The sequence below is a fragment of the Diadema antillarum genome, unplaced genomic scaffold, assembly GCF_040938485.1.
Source record: "Diadema antillarum isolate AM-2024a unplaced genomic scaffold, OU_Dant_1.0 scf00000110, whole genome shotgun sequence".
NCBI lineage: Eukaryota > Metazoa > Echinodermata > Echinoidea > Diadematoida > Diadematidae > Diadema > Diadema antillarum.
This window is the reverse complement of record NW_027270999.1, coordinates 1,826,626-1,854,568: the sequence shown is the minus strand read 5'-3', so window position 1 is coordinate 1,854,568 and position 27,943 is coordinate 1,826,626. Positions and strand designations below refer to the sequence as shown.

The window sequence follows — 27,943 nt, the reverse complement described above, 5'->3', positions numbered from 1 at the left end:
TTTTCAGGTAATCATGCAAGTAATGTAGGATTCCCTTTCAATATTTTGGTCTGACGATACAGTGGTCGCTTACGTACAGCTGTAACTGCACTGTGAAAGACCGAGAGGGTAAGAGGCTCATATGTTTTTAGTGAACTGTACATGTACATACGGTACTATGCAGACTTTGTCCCGATGACAAGCAATTCAACTCGCTTAAATGTACGAAAGTATACGTGCTTCATTTCTGTGTTTGTGTGAGTTGTTTAGCAGCAGACGGCTTCGGGGAAAAACCTTGTCGCCGAAGTCTACGACAGAACAAACCACACTTCTGGCTCCCATTTCTACGCAGCGATACTCACATTAACATTCGATCTGGATAATATTACTGCCTGCGCGCTTAACGTTGGATTCACCGATTATTTATACCAACTCGATAGCGGAGACTAACATATTGTGGTTCGGATTGTATAAAATGATAGCAGGATACTTGTTCGACTTATGCCCGTCGCTGACTGTCTTAATTTAGTTTCTAATCGGGGCAGAACAAAACAGAGTACAACTGTATAAGAAACCATTATGCCAACTTTATCTGATGCAGAAGTTTAATGAGAAATTCGAGTGTACAGCTTTTTTAAAGTTGTTTTCCAGTTTGTGTCTATGTGTTAAGTAGAGTTCGTAAAAAGCTCAAAGAGTAAAAGCAGCCATCAGTGCCTTCTGCTCGGCCTCGGTCTTGCGGATTATCATCATTCCCACTATGTACCTAGAGACTAAAGGAAAACAAGTCCTTGCTCGAATGAATGAATCAGTTACTCCCTGGTGTGATCGCAGCTAGTCCGGGAACTGACGAATGAATAGCTGCAATTTGCCGGTGAGCCATGCCCTGGACTAATCGCAGATCCAGGAACAAAGACCACTTTCAATATCACTGAACAACAGACAAAATTCTAGCAATTGGCGACTTTGGCTGCATGGTCTGTGTGGAGAAACTGGCAAGCGATAAGAGTTAATAGCCTGACGGCAAATCCGCTTCTTTTTTTTTCTTTTTCCTGATCTCTACTGATAGTTAACTTTTTGGAGGAAATGGATGAACAATCAAGATACCAACTGAGCTGGCATGGATTTCACTGGGTGACGCTGGTCATTAACTTCATCTATTTCAGTGAGTATACTCTTGGACAAGCTGTTGTATAGAAGCCATGGTGTATTATAATTACGTGATCAAACACTTTAACCTGTCCATTCATCGTCATCAATTAATTCGCAATACCTGTTCAGACAACTATAATATCAATGTGTCATTTGTTCATGTATATCTCCTTATGTATATTGACGGGACATTATCAGTAATAGTTTACTAATATATCTATACATTTTTTTTATGTATACAATGTATTATATATATGCATATGTATGCATATCAGATGTATATATATAAAATCTTAAATGCATATAAGATATATATATATATATATATATATATATATATATATATCAATATGTTATTCATACTAACGAGCATTTCTATCATGTTTTCATATTTTGCATGTATACAATAGGTCAAAACCTACAGAGATATAATGCGGTACTTACTCACCCGTACTTGTTACTCACCCGTATACTTGATTACAGACCAGGCATAATGCGTCATGATATACTCGCGTTCACACATTCAGTATTATACTTTAGACAACAGTAAAACGTGATGACAACTATTATATTCTAACAAGCATGCCTACAAAGTTAAACTTTCTCCTTTTTCATTACATTTTTAATCTGTTCGGAGTTCCGGTTTGCACCTCAGATCTCCTTTAATCTGAGACTGAGGTGATCGAATTGTACGGATGTGAACTGTAAGCATGGTAGGAATTACTGTAGATTGTAATAAAGCTATACAACCATACATCTTTGTACACCAGTGACTGTACTGATAACAAATCGCTCAGTTCGCTTTGTGATATCCAAATAAGCAGACATCTTGGATTACTTATCAAAACAACGATGCTCTGCACCGGAAATGTGAACTCTTTGACGGGAAATTATAAGAACTATATGAATGGGACTTTTGTCTTTGAATGTTTATTTTAACACGACTTTCCGCGGCCTTATAGCTCTATGTGAAAATATCCTTATTCATTCAACCATAATGCTATAATAATAACAGGATATATCTCTCATTTTAGACCAGAAGACCGGAGGTAATCCAGACTTATAACGGCAGTATTATTTCAGTTGCGTAATGACATTAGGACCAAGCGGTTATTCCAATTATGTCAAATGACCATACCTGAAACAGCTACGTCTAATAAAGTCCAATATTGTTTTCAGTGTCCTACCATGCCAAATAAGTACAAATGTAACAGAAAAGAAATAAATATTGATATACGGGAAGCAGCAACATTGAAGCCAGTGGTTCAGAATGACTTGGACGGAAGCAGATTAAAGAGTGTACGGATTGTATTTCGCTTGCGACTATCACATTGTTTGCCGTACACATGGAGACCGAGCAAAGTATCGTCATTATAGACTCGTGTACACTGTACTTTGTGCACTATGTGTGTAGCTCTGTCAGTGGGATTTTGTTAAACGATGTCTAAGGTCAAGATGTCGATGTAAAAAGTACATTCTTCAATGTCTGTGCTGTTACTAAGGCGATGAAACAAAAATCCCCCCGTTTCAACAAGAAAGAGGAAAAAATATTTGTTGGTCTATTACGTGCACAAGTCGGTAAAGTGTTCACCAATTATACAAAGAACAGAAATATAAAGAGACGGAACTCGAAGGACATGACAAGAATAGAAAACTAAACAACAAACAAGAAGTACAGAGTGCAGCATCTTGGCCTACTTTCTAAATCTTCTTTTCCAAGTTTTGCGATGACCTCAAAACGTCAACACAGCATTGGGAAATCCCCACATAAGATATTGTGAAATTTTGTGTTTTCTCTCATATTAACCATCATGAGAAAGAAAATTAGTTTGATGTAGTAATGTATATTCTGTTAATGCCAAAGTGACATTAACAAATCTAATTCCTTTAATTACAAAACCCACACATTCATTTTGTCATACGATGTACATATGTATGCCTACAATATATTGTTCAATCCTGGGTTTTTACATATTTATTTCCTTTTCCTGTTGCCAAATCACTTCACGCGTTTTCATTTTCAATTTTGTTGATACAAAAGGCGCTAATCCACGTTATCTGAGAGAATTTCAACAAAATGTTCAAGATTCTCTGCCAAACTTTCACTTCCTTACCTAAAAAGCCAAAATCTGACAAAAGCAATGAAACAAAAACAAAAGTATGTAGAATCGATCAATCAAATCAATCAAGCTATAAATAGTCGATTTCCAAGCCATGACGATTCTCTACAAATCTCAGCTGACGATAGCATCTGGAGTCGAAATAATATGTATATGCACATCAGCACATAAAGTATCCTATATACAATTGTACATAGTATCAGTGTTTGTCAGTAAGAATTCAAAGCGTCCTGAATCCTTGTCAGTTTTGAGCAATCTCAAGTGTCGTGAAAACACTTTGTGTGTATAGATGGGAAATAATGGCATTATTTCTGCCATGAAAACCATATTGAAACATGCTTGTTGCATTGCTTATCTTGTAATGCACGTCACCTGTGCTTGAAATCAATCATTCAACATCAATTATAGAGTTACCGGGTACATGTATTTTCAGTCCAGCTCACAAACTCCAAAGCGCCATCCCTCCTATACTACTGCACCTTGGCCTTAAGTCGGGTTTTGTCCAAATATCAATGTATGTTTCTGTAAGTGAGGTCAGGGACCTTTCAGATGAAATTTACTTCATGTTAGATTAAACTTTGATTTCAGATAACAGATAACAAGCGGAACATCAAACATTTCATTGATCTCGGACATAATAATGAGGTTGTGGATCTTCATACGGATTTTTTAAACGAAAAACTTGAATTGATGGCGATCAGATGTGTAACTATGATTCGATGATGTCATTATCTCTCCATTTTTGCAGTTTCTTACTAAGATATGTCATTTTGTTCCATTTTCAAGGTCTCCTTTGCTAAATTGTAACAGGTCTGTAATGATTGGTTGTGAAAAATATTATCTTTGTTTAAACTTCAAGTGAAGATTTGTGCGCAAAAGAATGGGAGACTGGAGGACGTAATGCCCTCACCTCATTGATTTTCATAGCAACCATGGCAACTGTGACTATATACTTGGAGAAAGCACGAGGATTTTTTTTTAAATCTCATAACTTTTCGCATTTTATGCGAAGATTCACTGTTTCTGTTTGCCTGATTTTATCTTCTTAAGACAGTCGCCTTATTATAAATGTGGAGTGAGTCCTCACGTTTATATCAAGGCGATAGTTTCCTCCAATGACTATAGTATCGATCTATTTCACTCCTCTCTACATATTCCATGTAGTCCAGTTCCTCCGGTTGGTGTGTATTTGTTGTTGATATAAATCCGACAAATATATGCCTTATGTAAAGTTCTCTAGCTTTCAGGAGCATCTTTCTTTCTACTAATGCAAAACATTTTTTTAAATAAAAATGCGTATTAGTTTTAAAACGAGACGTGGGGCGCCTTTCGTATGCCAACCCTATTATATATGCCCTTCATACAAGATGTATGTGTGGTTCTCAACCTAATTTACCAAGTCTGGGTAAGATTTTAAGAGATTATTTTGTGGGGGCGGATCAAAGTTTGTAAAAATATAATTATTTTGCTAATAATATCCTTGATATCTTTTTGGATTAACTCAACTCTTTTAAAAACGTAACCTTTGTCACTTTATATTTTACCTTTTACAATTATGGACAATCGATCGTCCTGTCAGTGGCATCCCTCCCTGTTTTCTAAAGCTACTGTCGAGATCCCACAATGCTGGGCGGACAAGGAAATCCACCCTGCAATTTTGTATTTAAAATCATTTATATCCGGGATACTAAAGAAAAGGTCAGAACATTTCAAAAGAAACCACCTGACATGCCTGATGGTACGCCGCGTCAACATGGTAGTCATCTCAGTTGCAAATAAATATATACGAGAAGTCTAGAAGTTCCATAACACTTCCTGTTTACAAATCATGGAATCTCCCGTAGGACTTTGTCAAGAAATCTAAACAACATCACTGCTCAAAGGTATCTACTCATTTACACATCACTTTTCAAAAGGGACACTAGTAGGTAAAACATTTTTCTCAAACACGTCAAAGATGTACCCCGGACAGGATTCGATCCCGTGATGTTTTAGCGCTCGAGAGTCCCTGGGTCTCATCCGCCTCCAGGTGCTCCTTTAACCGGTGTGACGTAAATAAAACATGACAAGGCACACCAAGCAACGCTGTTAACGAATCAAAAAGTTTGACTTCTAGCCATGAGGGTCTAATATTTAATTGCAACAAAAATAGATGCCCTGGCTATGCGAATATAGTTAAGGTGAACTAGAATTTAAAAAAAAAAACTTTTATTTCTTTTTTTACTTCTGGACTGGTATTTCAAGAAATATCTGAAACTTGCAAATCCCATATCTAACTTCACCAAGAAAAGTTGTGTGCAAATTTGAGAAGGATGCAATAAACAATTTTTAATCCTGTAACATATGGTAGAACGCCATTATTATTCATACCTATGACAGTCAAAATAGCCCGTTTCCAATCCGTCAACTGTTCAGAAATGAACAGAGAGAACTGAAGGTCAGAACTATCACCTGTTGACATCAACAGTATATCTGTGATAAATTATAATTTCTCGATCGCTCATTTTTGTACAGACATTCATTCATCACATATACTTTTCAATACACTGTACATGTGGGTTGCTTGGTGAATGAAAGCGTTGTAAATACAGGTCATGGTTGGGGGAAAAGATCACCTGAAAAGGGATTTGATGGAATTTGACCCAGGTCTTTCGAAAGCCAGAGGCTTGTGCAAAAAAAAAAAAAAAAAAATGTATTTGAATGATTGAACCTTACACTAAAACCCTTTATGACCTCCCCCTCTTGATCCTTTTTTCTTTTCTTTTCTTTTTTTGCGCTAAGCCCCGTATGGCGCATTGTATAGTGAAATGCTGGTTTTCAAAGTCATCTCACATTAAACAAGAATACATGAACACGGGTGTTGTCCCCGTTAATTAGAACTCCACTGCACCAACGATCCATATTGGCACAACCTGTTAACTCCAAAAGGTAACCACGTCTTTCATGTTTATGATCCATTAGTCCCGCAAACAACAACAACAATAGAAGCTCATAGCGAAATGTTTCATATTTCGTTGAAGATGTTTCATAAATCATACATGTATTTGCAAGAATGTTGGAAAGGAGGGTTTATCTCTTTTGTGTTTGAGTACTGACAATTTAAAAGCAAAAACGAGAAGAGTAAGAAAAACAAAATCAATTAGAATGGAAGAGAATTTGGGGAGTGTAGTAGTATTAACCTCATGGATGGACAGAGCTGTTGATTGTTAGATTCCAGATTCCAGATTCCAGCCTTACTCTTTTTATATCAATGTCTTCACTGGAATTTCGGTGAAAATATGAGAATATGCAGACTGCATTGTTCGGTTGATTCTTTTCGATTGTTTTGTAATGTTTTTCAAAAGGAGTGCAAGCATTATCAAAAACTATGAAATATTTGTACTTATTGAATAAGGCCTTGTCATGCTTGGAAATCACACTATAATTAGATGAACGATGTTTGTTCGTACTAAAATCCTTTGAGGACAAAGATTTGTTCTTAGTAGAGGGGGCGGAGTGTCTTAGAAATGCGGCTGATAATAAACTTTAAAAAAAATCAGGATTTAGATAACAAAACGTTTTCCTTCCAGGGGTGTAGTTGGATTTGTTGACTGAAATATTTTGCTATGAATAGACTTTTATACTGCATGCCTGCCTCACAAACTACCATTGACGGTAAACAGAGGGGTGGAACCCGTCCAGGTTCATCCAATTAAGTGACACAATAGACCTGGCAAGGCAAGTTGTATTCATGCAGTTGATTCTGCTTCCCTCTGTCATGCATGACTTCATAAATTCAGACACAGTCTGCAGTCGTGATATGTATACATTGATAAACAAGACTGAATTTTTGTACAGAAGTACGCAGACATGAATGTCGACCGGCAAGAACATGATTAGGGATTATTACTTCTTCATATACCCCGCTTATTTGCCTTCATAGAGCGATCTTGCAACGGACCCAAACGATGAAGGCCCATAGGTCGATGACATACATGACATACATGTACTTGCTTGTTAAATAAACATTGTGCGATCATCGCAGTCCCGTACGTACCAGAATGGTTTGGGGAAAAGAGGTGTACATTGATTCAATTAATCTTTATATCGAGACAGTGTGGGCGAATCTCAACTACATGGAAATGGAATGAAATGCTATAATCACTTCCATCGTATGTATACAATGTACCTTGTAAGACAAGGTACACACGATAAAAGTCCCCAGGAGAGCAAATGACGTCTTCATTAAGAATTAAAAAAGAATAAATGAAGATTATGAATGCGAGAGAAGTGACAATTATGGTGATGATAGTAGTCATAATGGAGACGACATCGATGATGATGATGATGATGATGATGATGATGATGAAAATAATAATGCCAACATCACGATCATCGCAATCCAGTCAAGGAATTAAGCAATGCAATTATGTGATCAGTTATTCAATTCTCATGCCATTTGTTAGCTTATAAGAATATGAAAAAAATAATTCTTTTTATAAACTAATAACTCCTTGAGTTCTCCTTGAAACAAGGTTATTTAGTTCTGATGCACAAGGTGGAATTACTTACCTTTCGGCAGTATAAACCCCAAATGAATATACTGTATAGCACAGTATAATGCGTTTTGATTAAAGCGTGCATGGAGGTTACGCCTCTGATTATCAGTATTTGCTGTTATTGGTTTTTGTCCTAGTTTAATATCAACTCATTTTTACTTCTGTTTATACAGAAGCGCCCACTTATTTTACCCGGAAATTGTATCGTTATATCTAGATAGACAATCTTTTTCCCAGTCAATATGGAATATAAATACAGCGCGGTTTCTTAATTACAAGAATAATCATTAAATAATGCAAAATTCTTTGCAGGAATACTGACTAACATTTCCGTTTTAACGGAAATTTACAGACTGCTTTATATGCTTGCTAAAAGTTAGGTATTATAAGTGTGACTTTTACCATATTTTTGCCAGGAATGAGGAAGTATATTTCTCTGTAGACACTCCATGTGACTCTTTCTCCACTCTTTTGAAGGAGGTTTTCCGACCTTTGGCAACGAAACTGAGAGCGATGCTTTCAGAATTTGCTCAAGCTCAGTTATCAGTAGACGACTGTGTAAATGCAATGACAAAAAGTCCATTCAAAGCACGTCTACAAATGCAATGAAGTAAGCCTGGAAGAATGACGAATTTGTCAACAGTATGTTTTACATACTTCCAAAAGTAAATAAGCGCTACGACTCACAAAATAGAACTAACTTTTTTCATAGACCACACTATCAAACAAAATATTAAGATACAATACTTTCATGCGGTATTACGCCAAAATCAAACATTCAGCAACACAGTACAAAATAAACATACATACAGCGAATGTGAGTCTACATCCTGTTGTTGCATCGCCGCCATTGATTACATCAGGAAAACGCTCTCCTTAGTGGTCCGTTTCAGGGGGACTTTTGTTTAAGTTACGAGTTCAATCGAGCCTTTCTTCATATCATAATTAGCTTCGATTTCATTTCTGCCTGTCCGTGCAGAAAGACGGACAAAGAGATAGAAATGGTAACTTAGAAAACTCATTTCCACGTAATGGTTATCTGTAGACAGGGCAAAAAGGGAATTGAATATATACTTTTAAATTGCTCAGCCAAAGGTTTTTCTTCAGTGAGTTTAAAAACATAATTGCAAACTATCAAACTACCAAAATGAAAGTTTATATAATCTAATAATCAAATATAAGTTACAACGGAAATAAAAACGATTCATTTGTACATAACATAAACAATAAAGATGTATGCAAGGTGGAAATATATACCGGTAAATCAGAAAGTAAATACAAATTTTCATAACACAATAATGATATGAATATTGTATAGATAGGTCATACAACTGATCAAAATATTTTTTTTTCTGATACGATACAAATACTGTCAGAATGTGAAAAAAATGTTTACATCTGAGGGCGTCTTCCAATTTATAGTCACAGAGTTGACAGCTGGTTGAGGGTCTCTGTTCTTGGGTACCATCTCAGCATCCTTCGTAAGCAGTACGTATCTTTTCCCTCCAAGATCCTCCTGTATCATTTGCCCTTTGTATCTTTTTTTTTCAGTTCCTTTGCAGCAGCAGTGTATCGCCGTCACTACCAATGGCCCGTCGTCCAGACCCGCTACCACTTCTCCCCCGTCGAATATCACGCAAGAGCCAGACTTTATCTTCGGGATCGTAGCCGCTATCGTCCTCCTACTTCTTGCCGTGGGCATCGTCGTCCTCGGTGTCAATCTGTGGCAGAGAACGTAAGCTCGACATCAGCAACATTGTAATATCATCAACGAGTGCGTGGACGATTGCAATCAAATTGTTATATAAGACGATTTTTTTTTACCTGCTTCGATTATTAACCAGCATTTTATGGTAATATTATATGGACAATTGAATCAGCTCAATCAACTCCACATGATAAATAACTAAATGATGAAAGCATGAAATAAATGAATGAATACCAGAGTGAACGTTCAAAAGAACAAACAAACAAATCAATTAATAGCAATAGGTCAACATTATCAACCAAAGTCATGATTTCTGAAACAGTAACGTTTTTGCGCGCTCGATTGGACGAGTTGTGAGTTAGTGACATCATCACGTCAGCTAATTTGAATAATGTGGTTGCGACCTTAACTGACTCACTAAAGTCAGTCGAAATGTGAGAAACTTTGAAACTGCCAGATTTTTTTTCTGTTTTGGTAAGTTAGATGAAACCTGAAAACACGCTGTTCGTCTATTTTTTTTTATTTGTCAGGAATATGTATTTTTGTATATTAAGTGTAACATGTTCAGCCCACGAGGGGAGAGAAAGTTTCGAGGCTTTTCGGGCTGACTATGGAGCTCGAGGGGAGGAATAAAGTTCAGTTGCTGTTACTCCAAGAAAGTTTGGTGGTGATCCGTTTTGTGTCACTGATGATAATATTTATGTGTGACGTGTTGTTGAGTTGCCACCATCTTTTCTCCCCTCCATAACATATTCATCAATTTCGATTTCCACATGTTGTGGAATGATAACACTTCACTGTGATTTCATTTTGATGTGACATTTAGGAGGAAAAAGAGGCACCAGATTGCTGGAAACGAAGAAAGAGGGATGACCGAACTCGAGCTGGTTAGAGCTGGGGAGCTGCAGAATGGAAACTCTATCACGCACGCCAATGGTATGGTTCTCTACCAAGCCATATACGGACAAGATTATTGACAAACCGAGAAATGCAGAAAAGTGGAAAAAAAAAAACAAAATGAAGAAAGAGAAGTAATGAGAGATGGCCCTATGCAGGAATTCGTAAAGGGTGACAAGATTATATTCAATATTTGGGAAACGCTCAAGCAATGTCAAGCGAGGGAGTGTAATGATCGAACGTTTGTTTGTTTGTTTGTTTGTTTGTTTGTTTGTTTGTTTGTTTGTTTATTTGTTTGTTTTGGGGGACCCTGTGTGTGAAAAAAGGAGATTAAGAGAGAGAGAGAGAGAGAGAGAGAGAGAAAGATGTATATAAAGGAGTATGTATATGATTACATTTCGATTATTTCAATCAGGTCGTGTGGACCACGTACCAAAGGACAATGATTCGAGACTAAGCTACTACACCCGGTATGAATCGGTGAAAATTCGCGACTCTCCGTCGGGCATACCAGTCGAAGAGTTCCCCCACTTTGTGCATCTCAATAGACAGTCATTGGAACTCATTGAGGAATTCGAGGTAACTATTTTATATTCTTTCTTAACAAAAAATACACAATGAACAGGAAATGAACTCAGAATCATGTTTTCTGAGAAGGGAGTGTTTGTCATCAACAGCAGTTGAAGCAATTCAACCGCATAATTGAAATCGCTCTATTTTGTAGTTCTTTCCTTGTGTTATATACTGTCTTTCTGTAAGGACACATAATTGTCTGGTATGAATTGTTATTTCTTCAAAGTATATTTCTCATTTGCAAGGAGGTCATAGGGCTAATAATAAATTGAGAAAAAAATACCGTGTTAAAATTTACTTTGAAATACAATCAAACAGAACAGGGAGAGATTCATTGCGCATCCGAATAATGATGTCGGGCCATCAGTTGGTGAGGTAATACTTTCATCGCTTTCTCTAAAGTGCACATCACGTAAATGTGACCGATTATCACTGAGTCTAAGAAATATGTTAACCTTCAAAATTCCACTATTTTTTCTTCATGTTCGTCCAATTTCCAGGGACGTTAATCAGTCTTCTCTTTCATTTTCCTCTAATTGTCAAAGTCAACATAGATACAAGAGTAGAGTTTCCTTAAACAAGTCATCAACATTGTTTTCAGATGCCTGGAACTCGATAAGGAAGAGAACTGTAGACTAGCTTGCTTCATGGAATCCTGTCCTTTCTAACCGAACCCATTTTAGTGGTAACCCTTTGTGTGCTTGGAGCCGAATGGCACATAAAACTCCTTACACATACAGTCTGACCTCTCCTATATCCGGCCTCCCTTTATCCAGATCTCTCTATCCGGATGTGATCTCAGCGTGATTTTTTTTAATCTAATAATTAATTATTCTTTAAAGGCTCACTATGATTTCAGTTTCCAAAAGAGTTCGGGTTTTGTGAATCTACGGCGAAACCGACGTAGTCCCTTGCCGTAAATAAATGTCAATAAAAGCGTGTCAAGCCTCCAAACGTTTAGTTCAAATCTTTAAAACTGCAATCCGTGTTTTCTTCTATTATTAAGCATCTTCCTGGTGTAAACACAGAGCGCCAGTCGTACGCGAAGGAAGAAGCCAACAAGCCGAAGAACAGATACAGGAATATTTTGCCTTGTAAGTCTACAGTGAAGCTCGTTGTCTCCTTACATTTTGTTCACCGGTCGGGCGGTAAAAATAAATGAGGACAAGAAATTTCATGTTGTTCAGATTATGTGGAAGACTCTTTTACTTCATTCGGATTGCTTTAAGGCACTCTGTCTCTCACCTCAATCTTTCTATTTTCAATGAATGGAAGTCTGTCATTTCTTCTTCTTTATATTTGCAAAGAATATATCATTTGTGTACGTATGAGCAAATCAACAGTAGATGAATGACGAAAAATGAGCAACTTCAGATAATAGCTACTAGAAGTGAGGGGGAAAAGGATTAACAAGTGTAGCAGTATTATGTGCATTAACTTTCTGACAGTTTTAATGATTATGATGTTTGTTATCATTAGTGAACTTTTTAAGTTTTTAGTGTCGTTGTTATTGTTGATACCGTCATCGCTTTTATTATTAGTTTTAAGCAATATGTAGTTATAGTAGTAGCAGTAGTAGTAGTGACCTGTATTCCTAATTATCGTCTCCATCTCATCAAAGGTATAATTGCGCAATATTGTGACGTCACTTTGTCGTTTTTATGTCCCCATCTTCAGATAATAATACTCGAGTAGTCCTTGAAAAAACTGATGGTGATCCCTACTCAGACTACATCAACGCATCGTACATTGACGTAAGTTTTGTTGTTATTCTTATTTCTTCTCCGTTCCTCTATCTACCTATTTCTCCCTTTATCAATCTCTTTCTCGCCCTATCTATATTTTTCTCTCCCTTTATATCTATCTCTATCTCTCCTTATCTATATCTTTCTCTCCCTATATATTTCTCTCTCAATCTGTCAATCTTTATATCCTTTTTATCTCTTTCTCTCCCTGTCTATATCTCTCTATCTATCTCTTTCTCACCATATCTATCTGTTTCTCTACCTATCTATTTCTTTATCTACCTATATATCTCTTTCTCTCCCTGTCTATCTATCTCTCTGTCTATCTCTTTCTCACCATATCTATCTGTTTCTCTACCTATCTATCTCTTTATCTACCTATATATCTCTTTCTCTCCCTATGTATCTTTTTCCGTCTTTCCCCCTCTCTTCCCCTATCTAGCTCTTTATCTCATCCTTTCTCTCCCTATCTATCTGTTCCTATGAGTGCATAGGGACATTATCACTATGTGTTATGCGCTATATAAGCACTGTCAATTATTATTATTATTATTATCTATCTCTTTATCTACCTATATATCTCTTTCTCTCCCTGTCTATCTATCTCTCTGTCTATCTCTTTCTCACCATATCTATCTGTTTCTCTACCTATCTATCTCTTTATCTACCTATATATCTCTTTCTCTCCCTGTGTATCTTTTTCTGTCTTTCCCCCTCTCTTCCCCTATCTAGCTCTTTATCTCATCCTTTCTCTCCCTATCTATCTGTTCCTATGAGTGCATAGGGACATTATCACTATGTGTTATGCGCTATATAAGCACTGTCAAATTATTATTATTATTATCTATCTCTTTATCTACCTATATATCTCTTTCTCTCCCTGTCTATCTATCTCTCTGTCTATCTCTTTCTCACCATATCTATCTGTTTCTCTACCTATCTATCTCTTTATCTACCTATATATCTCTTTCTCTCCCTGTGTATCTTTTTCTGTCTTTCCCCCTCTCTTCCCCTATCTAGCTCTTTATCTCATCCTTTCTCTCCCTATCTATCATGGGCGTAAATCCCGGGGGGGGGGGGGGGGGGATGGGGGGGATATATCCCCCCTGAAATGGAGGAGGGGGGGATGGCCTGTACAATCATCCCCCCTGAATTTTGGGGAAAAAACGGAGGAAGCAGAAATGCGATTGTATCAATTTTGGCATATTGCATGACGTTTGTACGCCGGCCTTCAGACAGGTAACAGAGCTGAACAGTATTCTATCTTGTAGGAAAATGCATACATAATTACATAATTTTCTCAAGCGCTCGCTCGCTTCGCTCGCTCGCGAAGAGATTAACATCGACATACACTGTAAGGTATGGCTCAGACGTTGACGACGTCAAATAGTATAGGCCTACATGTAAACATGCTATAACGCGAGTAAGTGGGGACCATCTACCAAATATGTACGAAAACAAACAAACAAACAATAACAAAAACTATATCGCCATTATTGAACCCCCTCCATTTCCTGAATCATTCGTTAGAAACGACAGTGAGTGATGACAATTCCCGAGATGAGGACAAATCTCGAACTTTCTTAATGAAAAATTGTCCAAATACCCCCAGAACTATGCACCATATCGTTGAATTGCAATCATAAACATGCAAAAGCTCCGCTGCCGCTATACTGGATCCCTTTCGATAGACTTTGTACCCTTTTGAGATTGACGTATATATTTCCCTAATTCATCAAAGAGTGTGCAGCAGATCTTTCACTTAACAAAAGCTCCCCCATATGCAGAGGCGTCGATGGGGGGGGGGGGATCGCGATGGTTCCCAAATAAAGTGGGACAAACAAAAGCGAAAAATATAGCTACAAACGGCAGTTTTTGGAGTGTAAAATGTCAACATTTTCAAGCTCGCTCGCTCCGCTCACTCGCATTTAATCGCTACGCCATTCTCCTGATGTTGTTGCCAGTGATTGACAGCAGTTGCCCCCGGTGCGCCCCCCCCCCCTTTGATTTCCAAAACGAAAAAGTATAGCTACAAACGGCAGTGTTTAGACTGTAAAATGTCAAATTTTCAAGGTCACTCGCTCCGCTCGCTCGCATTTAATTGCTATGCCATTCTCCTGATGTTGTTGCCAGTGCTTGACAGCAGTTGCCCCCGATGCGCCCCCCCTTAATTTCCAAAGCGAAAAAGTATAGCTACAAACGTCAGTTTTTAGACTGTAAAATGTCAAAATTTTCAAGCTCACTCGCTTCGCTCGTTCGCATTTAATCGTTATGCCGTTCTCCTGATGTTGCTGCCAGTAACTAGCTGCCAGCAGTTGCGCCCGGTGCGCCCCCTTAATTTCCAAAGCGAAAGCATACAGCCAAAAACGGCAGTTTTAGGACTGTAAAATGTCGAAATTTTCAAGCTCACTCGCTTCAGTCGCTCGCATTTAATCGATATGCCATTCTCCTGATGTTGCTGCCAGTGATTGACAGCAGTTGCGCCCGGTGCGGCCCCCTTAAAGGGAAGATAAACCCTAGAACAATGTGGATTGAGTGAAAGCAGCAACATTAGTAGAACACATCAGTGAAAGTTTGAAGAAAATCGGACAATCGATGCAAAAGTTATGAATTTTTAAAGTTTTGGTGTTGGAACCGCTGGATGAGGAGACTACTAGAGGTTATGACGTATGAGTGGACAACAATACCAAGAAAATATAAAGAAAATACTACAAAAATCCATTTTTCATGAAAATTACAAATTCCATCAACTTGATATTGACATATGTTAAGGGTAGCAATTATTCCCCCTGTTTTCTGAAAGCGGTTGGTCCACTGCTCTTTCATAATTCTAGAAAAGTGAATTTTTGTTGAATTTCCTTTATATTTTCCTTGTATTGTTGTCCACTCATAGCTATACTTTTTCGCTTTGGCTGCCAGTGATTCACAGCAGTTGCGCCCGCCCCGCCCCTTAATTTCCAAAGCGAAGAATATAGCTACGAACGGCAGTTTTTGGACTGTAAAATGTCAGAATTTTCAATGCAAAAACATTTCACCGTGGGAGGGTAGAACCCCAGTACCATACCCTTCCCCCCCCCCCCCTCGCTTGCTTCGCTCCCTCGCATTTAACACCGCTCCCGTAAGATCAAATCCTGTCTATACGCCGGTGAAAGGCCCCAGTATTTAGTAGGTCTTCACAGTGATGTCGCACAGGCGGAGCAAGAGCTGAAATACCACGATTTAGTCATTCAATAATATATTGTGAATATTTCATTTTCTTATTGTTTTTTAAATGAAAAAAACAAACAAAAATGTCACCAAAAGTGTGCGCCAGGGGGGCATTTCATGAAGAATTTTGGCCGACAAAGTTGTCGGACAAATTTGCTCTTAGCCAATCAGATGCAAGGATTTCGATAGCTTGTAACAGTTTGTCAGAAAAATATCCGACCAAAACGCTTCATGAAATGCCCCCCAGATCGCTGAATTTCAGGTCTCAAAATGCAAAATCTTCCTCGTGTGGGAGAGGGATACCCCCCCCCCCCACACACACACACACACCCTCCCCCCGTTCGGTCGCTCCGCTCCCTCTCACAGATATTTCAAAAACAAATGTCTTCATACTTTTAAGGTCATCTGACAAGCAAAAAAAAAAAGCAAAAACAAGAACAAAAAGTCTTCATATTTTTGCTGCCACTTTCCTACTTTCCTCCCACGTTATATTTCATGCAAAAGCGTGGGACATCCGATCCTTGTAAAGTGTATGTGTGTGGGGGGGGGGGGGGGGGCACCAAGCTTCCCCCCCCCCCCAAAAAAAAAAAAAAAAAAAGGCTGCGCCGGTCCGGTTATGGGCTTGTAATCGTGGTGATGGTGACTATTGCCGATCATCCCCCCCCCCCCCCCCACTCCTCAGCACGGATTTACGCCGTTGCTATCTATCTGTTCCTCTGTATATCTATCTCTTTCTGTCTCTACCAATCTCTTTCCTTTATCTACCTCTTTTCTATCCTTTATTTACCTCTCTATCTATCTCGTTGTCTGTCTATATTTCTCTCTATATCTATCTCTCCTTTTTTGTCTGTTTGTCTACCTATATGGGTACGTATATGTGGATAGCTATCTGCCCGTCTGCTTATCATTCTCGTACCCTTCATCTTTTTTCTTACCTCTATGTTTATTTCTCTCTCTCTCTCTCTCTCCTTCTATTTCTCTGTCTGTCTGTCCCTCTCTCTCTCTCTCTCTCTCCCTCTCTCTCTCTCTCTCTCTCTCTTGTTTGTCTCACGATATAATTTTTTTTCTTCCATGCCTTGGGACAACTATTTGGAAATTACAAGTTTTAATTCCACGAATTTGGCAGTAATCGGCTATGCGAGTGTGAGGACATCGTTTTCATTTTTACACAGCGCCATTTCTTTTCTTCTTTTTTAAGAAAATGAGTTTCCTTTCGTATGATAAGTAAATAAACATTTAATAAACAATAAACAGTAAGTAAACATTTTAGGGACTACTTTCCAATATTTTGATATTTTGATCACACATGTGTTCGTGAAATGCATCTGAAAAGGCAAACTCTTGCTATACTTCCCACCATACAATGTACATATCATGGCATCTGTCGATATTATGGTATTTGAATATTTCAGAGACAACAATGTCTGTTTCCTGTTCTGCCCTTAATTGACGTCATATTTTCTGTTATTCTTCTATACTTCAGAGTTTTGACCGTGAAAAAGCGTATATTTGCACACAAGGTAAGTTCTCCCCTTAAAGTACTGTTATTTTTCCATATGATATATAAGCAACAGTATGAACTTACTTCCCTTTCCAGTTGTCCTAATAATAAAGGCATGGAATGATTAGAAAGACATCGTTGTTTTGTAAGCTGTCACAACAAAATTTAAACCTTGGGGTACTGTTAGTTTCGATGCAAGAACTATCGTATATGGTGCTGGTAAAGGTAGCTGGTATTGTAATAAGGGTAACCTGTACTATATTCGCAATTTTATTTTGATTATTTGTAGTGACTTTCTGTTTGTCCTTACTTCGCAAACGTTTATAGAAAATGCCACTTATATATATATATAAAAAAACGTTAATCGCAATGAGACACCAAGATCCATTCGTCGTCATTAAACATGTAACAGCTGTAAGATTGATAGCTGGGAATTCTATGATTGCGTTTCATCGTTTTTGTAAAGGCCATATGTTTTACATTAAAGTCGTGTCATCACCCTCTTTACCTAATGCTTGATGTTTTAGAATTTGATTTACTCCTAATTTCCCTTACTACAGGTCCAAAGAACAACACGATTAGTGATTTCTGGCGAATGGTTTGGCAGGAGAAGATACGAGTTATTGCCATGGTAACCAACTTGGAGGAAGGATTAAAGGTGAGTTCATCTTTACGATGGTTTCGTTATTTTGTAATGAAATGAAAAAAAAAAACATAATAATGTGATAATGACAAAATTACAAATTTGGCTTCTAAAGGGTAGAGGATGCAGGTCACATTTCTTATTCATTGACCACACCTCATCTGAATAGAAGATGTTGTTCCCGTCCATCTTACTATTTCGTGTATGCATTTCTGGAATTTTCAATTCCTTTGCTTCTTGAAGTACGAAGATTTCCTATTCAACCTTCGCTTGATATTGCTGCAAACTGAAGGTGCAGTTGAATGGATATGCCCTTTAAGTTTGTTGTCAGACCACAGCAACTGCAACCATAATCACTCAATCTTACCGTCATGACTCATTTTTTGATAGGTATCGGAACATAGACCATAAAGAAATGATTGCAGCAAAGAGCATTAGCGACCCCCCTCAGCTGATAGTATTTGTTCCAGTCTTTTCTTTTATTACATGCTTCGCCCCAATCCTTGTCAAAAGACTATCTAGATGTAACTGCACTTGTTACGACCAGATTCGGAGATTATACAGAGTGCAATGTACTTATGCTGTTAGAAGTGAAGCTCTTGTTGATTATGAGTGTTTACCATGTCCTGCTTTTTAATTTGCTTCTGATTTGACAGAAAAAGTGTGAATGCTACTGGCCGTCTGGAGACGAGGTTGGGAAATACGGTGACGTCACGGTGTCTGCCCGACAAACAGAGGAGAGAGAGTTTGGCTTCGTCAGGAAATTCGTTGTTGAAAAGGTTTTTAATGCACTCTTTGTCATTATCATAATATCATAACATATCATTCTCTTTTTCCTTCGAGTGTTTGTCCTTTTTCACACTCGTACACTCACACAATCCTACGTGGGATCTTGTGGTAGACAAGACAGCCTACCGTGACAGCTTTAATTTCTTTTCCAACCCTTCTCTTAAAGTCACTGTGAAAGTAATAATAGTCTTGAAACTACAGGACTACGAACTACTTGAGGTAAAACAAAAATAATTATTCAGTTAGTTCCTATGCCTCTTTGTCAGGCTTTAATTTATGGGGAACTATTACAAATTTCTATTTCAATTTCCTCTATAAGTTAATTTTTCTTTTATGAAAAAATACGAAGTTTATTTCGATTTTCAAAACCGTAAAAGATCATGTGAGATCTGTTTGGTGTTGTCGAACTTTTGAATCTAACCTCATGCTGAATACATAGCGCCTCATTATATTCTTTTATCTTCAATCTTTCAGTTATATCTTGACATTCGTTTTTTTCTTTTCTTACTCCTTTCATTCATTTATTCATCCTTGTGTAGAGTGAAGAATCCAGGAGCTTAATTCACTTCCAGTTTACCAAATGGCCAGACAAATCCGTTCCCAAACAGACGTCACTGTTGCTACGATACCTGCAGGAGGTTAAAGCCGAGTACGCTACGGACGATTCGGCGCCGCTCCTCGTCCACTGCAGGTGAGCACGGAAAGTGGCTACACTTAATACCCCATCCTCTGAAGGCATCGGATACCATGCAGCGGTGTTTAGAAAGATGCTGATAGTTTGAATGCAATGTCTGTCGTCGCATTGATGGTAGTTATTACTGTGCGTGTTCTTGGGGCAAGCGTGTGCGTTTGTGTGTGTATACGTGGATGTATTTTGATGTGTGTATGGGTGTGAATATGTTGGTGTGGGGTGTGGAACGTGGGTGTGGGGTATTTCTAGCGATCCCCTATGAGAGCGACTCTTTATACCTTATATCCTGTAGATGGCGACAAAAATTAAGATCTATCATCCTAGTAAGTTTCATTACCCTCCACATGAAGCAGATCTCCTATTCGGTATACAGAAACTTGCAACAAGGGATCTTGCTTCTAAATTTATGGGAGAATCACTAATAGGCATTCAATGAATATCAATTGTTCGTCAATTTTCAACAGAATATTTTTTTTTTAGATTCCCCTAGGCATTCTTATACCAGCTTCGATAAAGATATCAAACTTACGCGACAACATGCTACATTGAATTACCTACTGTGAGGTATTTTTGTGCGAATGATAGCTGCTTGTACACTCCAGTAATTTGTTGTCATCTCTATGGAATGTCCTCCACCCATACAGTGCCGGCATCGGACGTACGGGAGTCATCATCACACTCGACAGCGTCGTCGAGCAAGCGAAGAAGACTGGGAAGGTGAACATCCACGGCTTCGTGCAGGCGATCAGAGAGTCGAGACAGAACATGGTTCAGACAGACGTAAGTTTCCTTCCAAGCTGATCACGTGATCTCTCTCTCTCTCTCTCTCTCTCTCTCTCCCTCCAAAGCAGACTAGAGTTTAATTCTATGTTCCCTTATACCTCCATACCACGCAAAGCAGTGAAAGATAGTAGGATCGGTTTCACCTCATAAAATTGTAAGGATGCGTGAATGGTTTCTATCTCTGCTGTATTGAGTTGTGATTTGTTCTCGCAGCCCGAAGCCACGCAGCACAGTGAATGTTATTTCAGCGACTTAAAAGATGCTTCATTGTTTAACGTTCATCTCGCTGAATATAAGGAAAAGGCTATCAAATTAAGTTCGAAGTACAAGGATATACAGCCGCGACAGTGAGTAAGTATCAGTGGTACGTGATGAAGACTTCAATTAATGGAATTCATCTTTCAAGTATAAACGTTTCAAGTATAAACACAGATATGTGTTTAAATTGTTTGTATCAAAGAAATGTTTTTGTGTTGAAGTAATAACTTTGTAATTCATTTATCCTCTGTAAAATTATGTTGCTTCGAGAAATCAATAAATTCTATCATTTGAAAAAAAAATAAATAAACGTTTTGTCTTAATCTGCATCACTTTATTGGACAAGAAAATGCATAAAAACCCAATGGTAGCAAATATCACACACACACAAGCGCGCACACACGCACACACATATAAACATTATACTTGTTTCTTCTGGAAGGGATCGAGTGGCCGGGGTAAAGTCAAATGTTGAGATCTCATAGAATAACTACGAATTTCATGTCTAAACTTCTTGATAAATGCAAACGATAGTGTTGACACGTCTTACTCTCTGTTGAATTCATGTTGGGTTGTGGAAGTTTCAGGAGATGAATCATGTTCACCTGTCTCATCAATAGCATCTATCTTTCTTCCTCTTACTCTCGGTCATATCCTGGTAGGAGCAATACGTGTTCGTTCACGAGGCCGTCCTCGAGTCGCTCTTGTTCGTCGACACCGTCATCCCCATCGACCGGTTCTCGGAGCGACTGAAAGAGTTAAGGGAAAGCCAGTCGGGCAGCAGAGTAACACTCTTGGACAAAGAATTTTCGGTAAGTTTCTTAGAAGTACATCAGTCTGAATGGTAGTCTATTCTTATGACCTCTAGAATTTGCTAGATTTGTCATTGTCAAAAGCTGCTGCATACCTACAACAACAAGAAAAATGTAACACTCATATAGATGTAGACGAAATCCCACAATTTTGAAAACACGAGCCAAAACAATCAAATTAACACACAAAACAAAAACCAGCCTATAACATGCAATTTAAAAATATGCATTTCCCTATGAGTAGAAATGCATTATGAGTTGAATCTGACCCGGTAACTGTTTCTTAGCAGATTTAACTTTAGGCTCCCTTTTAATGCCAACCTCCTTTAAAGCTGTGCAGGTCAAAACTGCTATTATTTTCAAATTGAGTGTAATCCTAACTGCCCCAGAAAAAAAAGAGATAAAGGGAGATGATAAAACTCACGATTCTTGGATAATTTTCTTTTTCTGCTCCAGACACTCTTGAAGCTGTGTCCCGACCCGGCCGCCCTGGCCACACGAACAGGCAGCAGACATGAGAACACACTGAAAAACAGAGACGCCTACATCTTACCGAGTAAGTCGCTGCTCGGTGGGGAGAAAAATCTAGCGGGGAGAAAAAAATCGATCATTTTTCTATTGCGAGATCCCAAAAGGAATGCTTCTGCGAGCACCATGCTGAAGAAAATTCGAGGGTCTATGAGAATCTTAGAATCCCATTGATAACTTTGCATTCATCAGCAAGAAATATGCCCTGCCAAAAAGATCACAGTGGCCCACAGTGTGTTCACAGTCAAGGACAGTGTGTTCACACAGACGACTATGTCGAACACACTATGTCGAACACTGGACCATCTATGAACAGTGTGTTCATGGCCGACTCTGTGAACACACTGTGTTGAACCCTGTACCATCTATAAACAGTGTGCTCATAGCCGATCAATTCTGTGAACACACTGTGTTGAACCCAGTACCATCTATAAACAGTGTGTTCATTTGTTAGCCGACTCTGTGAACACACTGTGTCGAACCCTGGATCATCTGTTTACACAGTGTGTTCACAGAGTTGAATATGTGTACACACTGTGAACGCTCTGAACACAAAGTGGAACACTGTGTTCACATTGATATCGTTACAATTTAATACAGTGTCTCACACTGTGTTCTTTCCATCAGGGACAGTTGCTAGCGCCATGACTGAGACTGCGATCTTTCAATCTGCGCTTAATTCAATGGAATATTTGAACCACGTCGATATGTATACTGTATCCCCTTTTCATGACATGTGCTAATCAAGCAAATGACAAAAGAAAGTGACATTATAGCTTTGTCTGTTAGCATTATTACATCCGTTAAGATAATGATTTATTATTAAATCTGATGACAGCTGTAAATGAGATAAATCAAATCACCTCAATCCTAATCAAGGGAATGCATATGATCACGAACACCACGTCTTTGTTGCTCGTAGCTTAAGAAAGCAATGATATTCAGTATCCCCAATTTGATCCCTACTTTGATTTTTAGATGTTAATCCAGTTGTTTTGTCATATTGTGTGCTTGCCAGTTGAAAGGAATCGAGCCATGTTACAAACACGTGTCAACAGCGACACAGCTGCAGACTACATCAATGCAAGTTTCGTGAGAGTGAGTACCTTGGAATGATTGATTTTTATCGATATGTACCTTATTCTACATGATTTAGTCTTATTCGTTTCTGTGACACATATTACATTTGTTACTTACAATTACCGTTTGTCAAATCACACTTTCCTGACTTTGAAATTCAGCGTCTATTCTTGAACTTGTACTCGTGCGAGGGGAAGAAAGTTGGTGTTTTCTTTCCAATCTTCTTTGATCAGATGATTGTATCACACACCTTAAAAAGCTTTACTTCATAAACAGTCTAAACAGTTTGTGTTACATCATGTTACTTGAACGGAATCATGTTGTATGTATATTTGGAGGAGCGTGTGTGATTGTGTGTGCATTCATTCATGCATGTATGCAGGGCTTAACATCAGCGGTGGTCCGGTGCCACTAAAAACTGATGATGGGCCACCAAATTCTCAACAAGGCTATCTTTTTTTGGCCCGATCGGGCGCTTAAGATTCAAAATTTATTGTTATGCTTCTGTTTATTTATTGCCAATACATTGCTATTTCGGGCCACCAAAGTTTCAGATTAAAAGATTTAGTGGCCCGCGAACAGGCCATCAGAAAAAAGAGTTAGTGTCAAGTCCTTATGTATGTTTGCAGACCTTATGTATGCATATCTGATTATATGGGTGTACATGTGCATGTATGTATGTATAATATGTATGTATGTATGTATGTGAGAATATAATTATGAATGTGTGTTTATTATGTTTATTGTGTTTCTTATTGTGAATGCCGAAAATGGCGTCAAAGTAACATTTTCCTTTTGACTGTCTGCCAGTCCGGTGACGAGCACCCTTTCATCGTGACCCAGATGCCTCTTCCTGACACCGTGGTCGACTTCTGGTCCCTAATCTATGACTACAAGCCGACCAGGATCGTCATGCTGAACGAGTTCGAAAGGGAAGACCCGGTAAGCCATGATTGGATTGGATATATATATAGCGGAGGTTTTCCCCTTTTTTTGAAATATGCTCAATATAAATTTCATGTCATGAAAATATCACTATGATAATTGCAATTTTAACGCAATTTTAACGCCTCGAAAACTGGTTGAGGTTAAACTAGAATTCCCAGAACAGGTGCGGACGTGCACTGCAATACACTGTTGTTTATTTGAGACAAATATGGTACAATATAACATCGATTCGAAATTAATGTCCATATCTCAGAAATTAAGTTACGTAGGTAGAAACAATTTAGTGCTCCTGAGAATGATGCTTCTGATGTGGTCGGCTAAATAGATTGCACAAGGAGAGAACATAACTAATGGTTTTACTCTACTATAAGGTCGGTCATGCAGCATCATGTGTATGTAGGTTTAGGTGTGTGTGGGTCCAATTAAAGCCGATTACAAAGATCCCACGCAAACTATCGCAACTCGTCAGAACTGACACATCCGTTGTTTGAGTCGTTTGAACAAGACTTTTGCACACATGTCTTTCATCATCATTTGCAATAATAATAATAATAATAATAGCTGGTTTTTATATAGCGCATTTCACACTTAAGTGTCTCAATGCGCTTTACAGACTATCATTACCCCGGTCACTGGATACATGATTTCCAACCAGCACTAAACAGTGCTCATTCTCCACTCCCTGGGGAGCATTCCAGCCAGTCGCAGCCATTTTACAGGCGCGCACATGCTGATCAACCAACATAAGCTTAAGCTTAAGCCAATAGGCGTGTTATCGGTGCGTATACGCAATATAGCTAACCTAGAAACATGCTTTATTAGGTAGAGCACAACTTTATGAGTTCGCTATGACTAATCGTTCTTGATTTCTTGTGTGTGTTTTTGTTTGTTTATTTATGTTTGTTGTTCTTTCTTGCTTGTTTGTTTACATTCAATCTGATATCGTACTCCCCTCAGACATGTGCCCAGTACTGGCCTGACGGTGGGTCGACCCAGTACGGACCCTTCACCATATCCACAACGTCTACAGAGAAAGACAAGGGATTGATCGTTCGGACGCTACAGGTGCAGTTAACCGGCACGCAGGTTGGTGTTCCCCTGTTAGCCCCATCCAAATCAAGTGCGAGTGATTGAATATATATATATATATATATATATATATACATATAGTGAGAACTTTGAGCAAAGAAAATGGGTTTTCATTGGGATTCGAACCCGAGACCTCCAGATTACTAGACCAGTGCTCTACCGATTGAGCTATTGAAAGCCCTAGATCGGTGTTCTTGCCAAACCCTTAACTCTCTTTGCTCGTGTGGTCAGAAGCTATAGTGTGTGTATGTGTGCCACACAAACACACATTAACCTTCTTGTTTCAATATACAGTTGTATATTACAAAAAGCTGCATCGCTTCGGCGATCCCTCGCATTTATTCCAAAGTTGATTTACATCCTATGGGTTTATGTCAGGTTAATGTGTGTGTGTGTGGCACACATACACACACTATAGCTTCTGACCACACCAGCAAAGAGAGTAAGGGTTTGGGACGAACACCGATCTAGGGCTTTCAATAGCTCAGTCGGTAGAGCACCGGTCTAGTAATCCGGAGGTCTCGGGTTCGAATCCCGATGAAAACCCATTTTCTTTGCTCAAAGTTCTCACTATTTATTATTTGTTTCTGGTCAGTTTTCCCTTTCTTGTTTCAATATATATATATATATATATATATATATATATATATATATTGATAAAGTGAAAGTTTAACTTCACCTTCCATCTTCATCATCTCTGTGGTAGTTTCATCAAACACTGTCCAATAATATCAACTTACAGAAAGAGTAGGTACCACAATGGCAGTCAGAAGGTAGTCACTGAAATCTGTCTATAGTGGCAGCCGTATCAACTGCGATCCTAAAGTTACAATAGTTAATATTCTCGATCATATCCAGAGATTGGTCAGTTTTGAAAACAGTATGCTATCTATAGCCTCATGTACAGTCGTTTATTTTATTGTTCAGAACGTGCGCGTGGTCCGTCAGTACCAGTTCCTCGGCTGGCCCGGGGATGACAGCCGATTCGACGACCAGAACAAGAGTCTACTCCTTGACCTCATCGAGGCGGTTTACTCCTCGGCGTCAGGCGTCGAGCCATCTTCCAAAGTGCTCGTCCACTGCATGTAAGCCAAGTCTTGTACATTGTGTCATAATATACATGAATAGGAAGCCCGTCTTTTACTTCATTGTTCAACGACGGGAAGGCACCTTGACAGAATGCTGATGTAGTAATGGATTACACACCAAGACATTAGCGGTTTGTAGTCCACCACTGTAAAATCAGAGACAATTGTCTGAGTTTTGAGTTCTTTAATTTGTTGTGCAGCTATGTAACAATTTTCTCGTGAGGTTTTTTTTTTTTTTTTTTTGTATGTCAAGATGATTTTATACGTGAACCAGACACCTTTGGTAAGAGTTTTAGGTATTGAAGTATTATTTATGGTTAATCCTTCGAAAATGAACAAAGGAAGTTTGGAAATTAACGCAGCGAAACAAAAACCTTATTGTTATAATGCTCGAAGGAAGAAGGAAAACTCGTTATAGCAGTCATAATTTGTTACGTTTTTCAAAAGACAGTAAGAGTAGGGCTGCATTAATGAATCTTTTAGTGGTCTTGTGGTAAGATGCGTCTTGTCTACCGTTTGTTCGTATCCATGGTGACAGGAATGGGGCGGGTCGCAGCGGAGTGTTTTGCGCGGTCAGAATGTGTCTGGACCAGATGACCCAAGAAGGTACAGTGGACGTCTTCCAGGCGGTCAAAGCACTTCGAGCTGACCGGATGAGAATGGTCACTTCAGTGGTAAGTTGTGAGATCCACTGTGTTCTTTGTTTTTGATTTTCATAAAGTAAATAACTTAAACACACCGTGTTAATGTTACACACCTTAGATGGTAACAAAGAAAAAAATAGAACAGGTGTACACGTCAGTAGAGGTTAGAAGATAATGGGTGGGAAACTTATATGAAATAAATGATGACGGTTCTAACAGTAATTATTGAAGATTACTTGGAGAATGCGGATGTGAGAGATGCCATATGATGGCTGAAAATACAATTTAGGATGACACTCAGGACGTGGCAGGTATATTATCTCAGATTACTTCTCTGGTAGTGCAGAATCACATTATTTCCCCCAAAGCATTTATTAACACGGAGGTATAACCTAAACAGTAACATCAATATGTGGGAACAGTGTAGAGATCGTACAACTGCCTTTCCACACTACACACATTAAAACCATTGGTTTGGTTAAACATTCTCATATCTCCCAATTCTCGTGTAAGCTCAGTGACAATTATGGAGTACCCTTCTACACGATACGTAAGGAACTGCTATAAGTTTCACAAAATCCTGAATTGAAATGTTTGGAAGGCATGCATTCGGGTGTCCCTCACTCACTTTGGCTAGTTGAAAAGCTTGTCTCCGGAGGATATAGGAGGCTGATCCCAACATTTACATTAATTCATGTCTCTCAGGAGGAATATCTCTTTTGCTACGAAGTCCTTGAGGAATACATCAAACGTAAGGACACTGACGAAGAAGATGACCATTCGGATGACGACGTCGAAGCCACGACTGAAAGCCACGATGTTGATAAAGACGAGGATAAGAGCGCATTGATTGACAAGGCCGACGAGAACGAAGCCATAGACCCTGATGAGGGAATCGAAAACGTAGCCTTCGTTGGAGACGACTGAAGTTCATATCCCTTCATTGTCTTTGTCTAGTATTCCTATAGATACAGCCATAGAGCCATCATCAGACTTCTCTTTCAAGGAGGAAGGTAATTAGAATTACACGGTTTTAAAAAGATACAGTAATTACAGGGTTTTACTCAGTCGTGCTTCACAATTGAATGTCCTCTATTATTCCAATCAATAACCAGTTTGTGTACAACATCATGTACATTTTTAGCATTGGTCTCAACAGGGTTAAAAAAAAAC

The 27,943-nt window shown here is 38.6% G+C and overlaps 1 protein-coding gene across 1 annotated transcript; it reads left to right on the top strand.

Annotated features, from left to right (window-relative positions):
- Positions 1-46: 46 nt before the first annotated feature.
- Positions 47-27,697, top strand: LOC139719437 (receptor-type tyrosine-protein phosphatase epsilon-like). Its single transcript, XM_071630852.1, has 19 exons — positions 47-1,141; positions 9,338-9,521; positions 10,321-10,430; positions 10,807-10,970; positions 11,971-12,058; positions 12,642-12,718; positions 17,400-17,436; positions 17,978-18,075; positions 18,717-18,839; positions 19,389-19,540; positions 20,185-20,320; positions 21,244-21,393; positions 21,850-21,949; positions 22,940-23,019; positions 23,812-23,943; positions 24,907-25,035; positions 25,966-26,123; positions 26,665-26,800; positions 27,476-27,697. The coding sequence occupies exons 1-19, from the start codon at positions 1,063-1,065 to the stop codon at positions 27,695-27,697; spliced, it is 2,355 nt and encodes a 784-aa protein (XP_071486953.1). The 5' UTR covers positions 47-1,062.
- The last annotated feature ends 246 nt before the right edge of the window (positions 27,698-27,943 follow it).

Coding starts and splice junctions, on each gene's coding strand:
- LOC139719437 (XM_071630852.1), top strand. CDS start 1,063: ATGGATGAACAATCAAGATACCAACTGAGCTGGCATGGATTTCACTGG. Junction 23,944..24,906: donor AGTTCGAAAGGGAAGACCCG/GTAAGCCATGAT, acceptor TACTCCCCTCAG/ACATGTGCCCAGTACTGGCC. Junction 25,036..25,965: donor TGCAGTTAACCGGCACGCAG/GTTGGTGTTCCC, acceptor TTTATTGTTCAG/AACGTGCGCGTGGTCCGTCA.